This window comes from Ranitomeya variabilis, chromosome 5 (assembly GCF_051348905.1).
Source record: "Ranitomeya variabilis isolate aRanVar5 chromosome 5, aRanVar5.hap1, whole genome shotgun sequence".
NCBI classification, from domain to species: domain Eukaryota; kingdom Metazoa; phylum Chordata; class Amphibia; order Anura; family Dendrobatidae; genus Ranitomeya; species Ranitomeya variabilis.
In genome coordinates this window covers 243,554,474-243,563,015 of record NC_135236.1, presented here as the reverse complement: position 1 = coordinate 243,563,015, position 8,542 = coordinate 243,554,474, and the positions used below count along the sequence as shown (strand labels likewise).

The following is an 8,542-nucleotide window of genomic DNA, read 5'->3' as shown; positions in this document are numbered from 1 at the left end:
TTAATGGAAAGTTGAATGGAAGGAAAAAGTGTGGTAGAAAAAGGTGCACTCCTATTTTTTTATTTTTACAATGTGCCTAAGAGGTAACAGGTAAGTTGTTGCTAACTAGCAGCTTGTTGTGCCCAGTGCCGATCTCTGCTGACACAGAGTGGTAAATGACCCCTCCTGCCAGCAAATCTGCGACTTCCACTGATGTCACGCTCACAGAGAAGCTCTTTCTTTTCCACTCTGCCCTGTTGACAATTCGTGATTGTCAATGTCATGCTGATTGACAGCCAACTTCCTGCTGCCTATCTGTGTTCAGATGATTGTTATTCAGCATGACGATGCAACTCACACCCCAACAGAGCAGCCCGGAAATGAAATTGATGCTATATTGACATGGAACAGCTGAATCTTAGGTAGGAGTATTCAGTGACAGCTCTGAGCCGCAGCGGGTAGAACAGACACTTCCTGTCTACCTGCATGTTTGTTTTTAGGCCCATGGTAAAAAAAAAAACATATTTAACTACAAAAACACTGGGTTATTAAGAACTACATAATAATATTTTACCAATTGTTGTAAATAAGAATCATGTGGGAAGGAAAGATCAAGAATAATTTTTGTACATTAGGGACATTGGTAATTACATTATGTTTAATATGTAATATTTTAACTATATCTCTTGTTATCTATAACAAGTTAATTTATTCCCTGGTGCAGACCTAGAGATATAACAATGATGTGATGCTAGTCACAAATGTGACTCTAGTCACAACCCATGGAAAGGCTGTGAGTCAGCAAAGTAAGACGTTCCATGGTCAATACCAAAAGAGCACATAGTAAACCAAGGGAAAATACAAAGTCGTAAGTCAGGTCACATGCCAGGGTCAGAATACCAGAAAAATAGCGGATAAGCAAAGGAGCAATAGCAATTGGGTAGTAACAACATGGTCCAAAGTTCAGCAGCAGAATATAAGATGCAAAGGGGCAATAACAAACTGGTAGTCTGAACACGGTCCAAAGTTCAGCAGCAATAGATCCGAACTTACAGCACAGGAATCAGGTGCCACACACACCAGAGAGCACAGGTTAAGAATAAGCTTTTGACTGGCAATAATCTAGGCCAGACAGCTCACCTAAATAGTTGGGCAATTACCAGCTATCTATCAAAGCACGGACAGGTCAGCACGCCCTAGCAAAGGATAGGATGACAGAGCTGTCTATCACTGAGTCCCAGACAGTCTGAGCAGAGGAACCATGGCAAATGGTATATATTCAGTGTAATTATAAGTAGTTGCAGCTCTCTACAATGATCAAGACATCTTATTAACAGGAAAACCAAACAATTACCACAAGAACAAGAAGCTAACAATTAACATGGATAAAATTACCAATCGTCAGCATTGTTTTTCCCTGTGCATAAAATATTTTCTGTGACTTCCAGATGACTTTTTATTGCTTTTATACATTATATATACATTTCTCAATTAATACATTAGTTACCCAAGACCCTAACATTCACCTAGGAAATAATAAATCTCATAGCAAGTTGCTGCGCTCAGCTGCAGATCTGTTCTTTTGCTGGTAGCACTATAGTCTTCTGTGGGTTTGTGCACAGAGTCTTGTGTAACAGACACATAGGCAATTCTTTTTAGACTTAAGAAACAACAGCAAGAAAATAAGACAAAGTGTACATTCCAAATTTAAGCAATTCTTTTATCGTGTTACTGACTGCAGATTTATTGTAGAAATTTCTCTGCCTTCCATACGTCTGAAAGGAGTTATTTCAGCAGCATAAGCATGAATTTTACTAAAGGTGAGTTCCTTCAAAAGTTGGTCTAAGGAGTCTCCTTGTGGGGAGAGCAAGGTCGGCGTAAGGAGACATACCATGTTCTTCTGGAGATTTAAATATGCAAATAGCTTCTTCAGAGAAAGAAAACAGGGACTCTATTGCAATCTATTAGACATATCAATCCTAAAAGTATATATTGACCCTTTAAAGGACCTTGACACCTGACAGAAGAAGAAACTAAACCAGAAACTTCATTTGCAGACATGTGTTTTTGGAGTGTTTCTCCAATGTGAAGGAGAATTGACCCTTTAAACAATCATTACTGACTTTTAGGACTGCTACTTGTAATAGGTGGCATCTGTCCACCATGAGTCCTGTGGCGCGTGTCCTTTTCCACAAAGGTTATTTTGATAACTCCAATAAGTGATGCTGGGAGGCCAACTATTCTTCCCTTGGAGGAGGCTAATTTACATGCCTTTTACGCATGAAGATTTACCTCCCCATGACATGTTGACTCTTTCCTCATGGAGAATCTTTAAACCCCAATGCATGGCAAACAAATAAATTACTTTGCACTAAAGAGGGGCAGGAACCTCAAAAACAGTTTTTTTCTTTGGTTGAGTATGGTTGAGTTTGGTTGAGTTGAGTTTGGTTGAGTATTTTAAGTGATGTGTCAAGGCTCATATTAGGTTTAGGTGTACCTAACTTATAGTGGGTCTCCAATAGTTGGCCCTAGAGAGATTAATCTGGAAGATGTTAATTTGCATACATAGATATTTTTAAAGTGAACCTGTCACCCCACCAGGCGTTTGTAACTAAAAGAGCCACCATGTGCAGGAAAGTCCCACCTCCCTGGCGATTTCACGGTATGAGGGGGCACAATTTATAAGTGATTATTTCAGCGTGTGCAAGGAGCATTACTAAAAGAGCCAACTTGTCCAAATGCAGCATTAGTGCTGCACAAGGTGGCCCTTTTAGTTACAAACGCCGGGGAAGGGGGTGACAAGTTCCCTTTAAACACCATTACCACATTTGAACATATCATTTCAGTTATATTTTTTTTTTCCTTGCGGAGTCCTGTCTACTGGACTGCTTGCATACAATAGTGTCTTAGTCTACACCATTGTTCTGCCATTTCTTACAGTAACCAAGATGATTAGGATGGACAGCAGTAGCTATAACATCCAGAGCGCTAGAATACTAATTCTAAAATAAATTGCCATGTTAGAGCAGTTCAGTACCTTTTGCTTTTGGTGTCGATTCTATTATTTGGCAATATCATTTATAATGCAGTTTAATCTCTCTTACAGATTTTCATGTATATAATGGTTCATCTGAAAAAACATTTACCTTCTTGGGATTTGGTGATCAAGCAGATCTTCACATTTTCCTCTTCCTGTTGTTCACGTTCATGTATCTCATCACTGTTGTTGGGAACCTAGCGATCATAGTACTTATAGCCACAGATGCTCACCTGCACAGTCCAATGTATCTTTTCCTCTCTAACCTGGCATTTGTGGATCTATGGTATTCTTCAGGCATTACACCTAAAATGTTGGCTGACTTGATTACGGTGGATAAAAGCATATCATATATTGGGTGTGCACTCCAAATGTATTTCTTTATTGCACTTGGGAGTACTGAGAGTTTTCTACTTGCAGCCATGGCCTTTGATCGCTATGTAGCAATATGTATTCCTCTCCTTTATCTGAAGAACATGACCAGGATGAAGTGTCTACAGTTACTTAGTGGATCATATGCAGCGGGCTTTCTTCACTCTTTAATACAGACATGTTGTACTTTTCGCCTTTCGTTCTGTGGTTCCCATTATATTCGCCATTTCTTTTGTGACATTCCCCCTCTGCTGAAACTATCTTGTTCTGACACTACAATAAATGAATTTATTGTTTCGATTTTTGCATCTTCCGTCACTGTCACATCCATTATTGTCATTGTCCTCTCCTATGCATCCATCTTACATGCTGTATTTACAAGAAACTCTTCTAAAGGCAGACGTAAGGCCTTCTCCACATGTGGCTCTCATTTCATTTGTGTGATCCTGTTCTACAGTACAGTTTTCTTTATGTACATGAGGCCTAGTTCATCATATTCCTTAGAACAAGACAGAATTGTTTCAGTAGTTTACACCCTGGTTATTCCTTTGCTAAACCCTCTAATATACAGTTTACGGAATCGTGAAATGAAAATTGCATTAAAGAGGACATTTGTAATCAAATCGATATTCCCAAGAATATTGAAGCTTGCATTAAAGAGGATAAAAGCCTTTCATGTCTGTAGATAATAGAAATATTATTGGTCCTCAGCTTATTTTGTAGCTTTTTTGTTGTTGCTATTGTTCTAACTAAAATCTGCACACCTCCATTTATTGAATTGGTGTACTGCCAGCTCTGTTCAGTTCACTTATTGAGCAGGTCTGAATACATTTATCTGAGATGAAAATGAATGTCTCTGGATTGAACTTTTCATTTTTCAGCACTGTAATTGTCCATCTGATTTTGGTATCCTTTGTGAAGTAGGTCTCCTTCTAATCCGAACTTGTGGTATCCTCTTTTTCTGTGAATCACCCCCTGAGGAGGCCAATCTAAAAAAATATCTAAGGTAATTGTTAGGTAAACTGGTAATGAAAGTAAAGAGCTGAACTCCTCTTCATTTATAATCAAATAAATATCCCTAAAAATATTGAAGACCCTTTTCTCTGATTGCTTTGAGGGCATATAACATCACTATTTTTTTGCTAGTGTGTGTTGAGATAAGGCTCATAACAGCTGTTCAAGTCTCTGCTTTCTGGTTTGCTTTCTTGTTTCATGACATCCTTTCAAAAGAGCTACTCCATCATTTTTTTAATTGAAGTGCTGGAGTGGTGCAACTAATCTAAGTTCACTGCCCCTAGCATTTTACTTGCCAGCCACTGTCTTCATCTTTTATCAGCGTCGCTCCGGTTGGTCTTCTGCAGGTTGTGACCTACTGGATTGCTCCTGTGTTTGCTGGGAGAGGCCACTATTAAATATATGTCTATTAGTGCCTGAACAAGGCCAGAATGAGGACCTCATAGATTTACACTGAGAGCTTGTGATCATTACCTCTGACTTATGGTCAGTTACAAGTTCCAGTCACAAGATTGTGGAAAGGGAATGGAGTGGAGCAGGGAAGAGCTGAAGATGACGGCTGATAAGTATAATATTAGGGTCAAGTCACTTAGATTGGTTGCACCACTCCAGTGCTGCAATAGAACATCCTGCTGGAGTGGTGTTTTAACTTTAAAGAGATAAATCCAGCACAATGTATCTCATGTAGGATCCGTATGTTCTTAGGACTGATGTACCTTGCAAGGGAAATCATCACGGTTACTCTTATCTCCTATGCAGAGAAAACGGAATTGAGTTGGACAGTGGGCTCAAGCAGGTCTTTTATGTCTATGTGAGTGCACTAATTAAGGTTCTACCATACTCCATCTTACAGTCAAGACAAAAACTAAGTTGAATTTTCTGGCTTTTTGTAACAGGACATAAAATAGTGTAAATTATCTTTTCATTAGAGGAACTTAAAATTAGTTAAATACAACCTCAGATGAACATTATGGGTATGTTTCCACGTTCCGTAAAGGCAGCGCTTTGGACACAGCAGGTACCCACTCCGTCCAAGTGCTGCCAGCTTTTGTATGCGTGGTGATTCCGCATGTGTTTATTGAACCATGTGGAATCACCGCATCCTATACATAGACTATGATATTTATGTGCGTATTCGCAGGTCTGTCACCTGCATCTTTGAACGCATAGTGGAGATGGGATTTCATAAATTTCCATCCACTATGCTGTAACGTCACCTTCCACAAGAATTAACAGGGTAAGTAGCAGCCATGTGCTGCTAATCATATGTGTTTGATTAATTTTTTTAGCAGCTAGTGTGACCACCTATACAATTCTGAAGTTTTTTCTGCTGATCTAGAGTGTTTAGGCATGTGTTACCAAGAACATCTAGACTAAGAAAGAGAATATTGCAATAATGGAAAACAGTCAGTACAATTTATATTCCTGCAAATTATCACCCGGATCAGAGAGTGCTATGCAGGATTGAGTCCCCGCAGCTGCATGATTTGCGGCTGCTAGACAGCCTGAATACATGTGCGGACTCCCTAACAAACAGGCAATCCCGGCATGTGTTCAGGTTGTCTAACAGCCACAAAACATACATCTACGAGCACGCCCAAGATACTCGGAGAACACCCGAGCATGCTCGGAAAACTCTAGTAGCGAGCACACTCGCTCATCACTGATCAGCGTATTAGACTGGCCACATCATGGAATAGTGTCTGCAGAGCTGAGTAAAACATAGCTTTATTTTTCAGTTTCTACTTTCTGTTGCTAGATATTAGCTAGTAAAATTTAGGCTATAATTTATTTTAAGTTCAACTGGGTGTTAACAGATATTTGTCTCTGAGGCATGTACATCTTCCCTTGCATGAAGTTGACTAATTATAAGCAGGCAGTGTCATGCACTTGAGAAAATGTCACACCCTTCTCTCTACCCTGATCTCTGCAGCTACTGTACAACCCCTTCCAAATCGTATCTCAAGGTGGAATTTAGTGTGTTGTAAAGTTGAGAACTGACAGCATTGTGAGATGAAATCTGGTAGTGTTTGTAATGATACATAACTAAGCTCTGCCGTACCTCTATAAAGTTGCTGCAAAGATCAATGATTAGAGGATGGTGTTTTCTTTTTCTGCTGTGTGATTCTTTTTTCTTATGATTGGTAAACCTCATGCAGTGGAAGAAGTACATGCCTACAGAGACAGATATTTGCCTATGCCCAGTTAAACTTAACATAGCTTATAATTAGTGTTGAGCAATACCTTCCGATATTCGAAAATATCGGTATCAGATTGGATCGGCCGATATCAAAAAAATATTGGATATCGCCAATACCGATACACGATACCAATGCAAGTCAATGGGACAAAAATATCGGAACTAAAATAAACCCTGTCTTTGCTTGTAGGTTAATTCTACATGAAATAAAACAACTAAGGATAATGAAGGATGTATTGGGGGAGGTGGAGGAGACATTAAAGGCATAGATGTTTAGCCCAATCAAATGGAATAGCAGGAATTAATTTTTTTTTAGACTTTTGGAGTTAAAAAGATATTGACTATGTTAAGATTTTTTATATTTTGTTAGATATTTATGTTTCACTACTTCCAAGCTCTTAACCTTCTTTTTTACTTCTCCCACACTTTTTTCATCATCATCCTTAGCAGCAGCATCTTTTTCATCAACTTCTCCTTCACCTTATTCATCTTCTTCACCTTCTTCCTATTATTCTTTTTTTTACATTCTTCATATTCTTTTTATTCAACTATTATTCTTCTTCATATTCTACTTCTTCATCTTCTTCATATTCTTCTTCTTCATCATATTCTTATTTGTGACAGGCATTCCTGTAGTTGACTAAATAGCAAAGCCATTAAAGACTCAAGGTCTACAAAAATTAAATTTTCAACAGCAGAAAAAAAAGGCAGCAACACTTACCTGCCCAGATCTTGGAACAAATGCACTGCAGGGTGCAGCCAACCCATAAAGCAAGATGTTAGCAACACAGGTGCACAATACCAGATCAACAGCCACTCACCACATACCCACTCCTGGAGGGGGTGACTGCCCAGTATACAAGTGCACTAGAGTTGAGCAACTTTGACTTTTTTAGGATCGAGTCGGGTTTCACGAAACCCGACTTTGTCAAAAGTTGGGTCGGGTGAAATTGGCCGATTATTGCGAAAAGTCGGGGATCCGACTGAAACACGAAACCCAATGCAAGTCAATGGGGAAGCAAAGTCGGCAGTGAGTGGAGGACAGGAAAATACCTACAGTGCCCATTTTAATGCCAAAAACATCCATTCTTGTTACTTAAGCTTGTCAATCTTAATTTACCTTATAATAATAGTCAGGCATTGAAAATTGGGGGTCATTTGGCTAAAGTTATGGGGGGGTAGGGCTGGCTCAAGTTTTTTGTGGGCCCAGGAAACGCGAACTACGTCACGGCGATGGAGCAGGGAGAGGTAAGTATTTCAACTTTGCAAGTGCTGTGATCCTGAGCAAGCAGGGGGGCACACTCATTCACATTGGGACTGGCACAGGGCCCCTCAAAGTACAGCGGTGTGTTTGTTGGTGGGGGCACCTCCCACTGGCAGAGACACTTTTGTGTACTATGAGGGGCCCTGTGACAGTGACGTCGCCAACGAGTATGCCCCCTCACCTGATGAAGGAACCTGCACTTTCATCTGCACCTTCCTCTTTGTCCCCGTGGAAGGTGGTATAGTAGGTGGGAAGGGGAACCTGACTTTAAACTGTAAAGCGCTGCGGAATATGTTGGCGCTATATAAATAAAGATTATTATTATTATTATTATCAGCAGGGTCAGATTCTGGCTGTGTAGAGTGCAAGGGGAATGTAGTGGTCTGGGTCAATGTACCAGCAGACTCATCTAGCACTGGCTGAGCAATGGGCAGGATGATGAGGAAACACAGATATAGGCCCAAATAATAAAGTGGGCTAAATGCAGTTCAAAATTGGTAACGGGACTAACCAGGTGACATTGCTTTGTTCAGTGGAGGACAACTGTAATGAGAGGCTGACACAGTGAGTAGGCCCAAATAAGTAACTAGGCTAAATGCAGTTCAAAATTGGTAACATGACTAACCAGGCAGCATTGCTTTGTTCAGTGGAGGACAAGTGTAATGAAAGGCTGACA

The 8,542-nt window shown here is 39.9% G+C and overlaps 1 protein-coding gene across 1 annotated transcript; it reads left to right on the top strand.

Annotated features, from left to right (window-relative positions):
- The first annotated feature begins 1,783 nt into the window (after positions 1-1,783).
- LOC143774955 (olfactory receptor 5F1-like) lies at positions 1,784-4,077 on the top strand. The gene is made up of 2 exons (XM_077262766.1): positions 1,784-1,799; positions 3,086-4,077. Exons 1-2 carry the CDS (start codon positions 1,784-1,786, stop codon positions 4,075-4,077), a joined length of 1,008 nt encoding a protein of 335 aa, XP_077118881.1.
- The last annotated feature ends 4,465 nt before the right edge of the window (positions 4,078-8,542 follow it).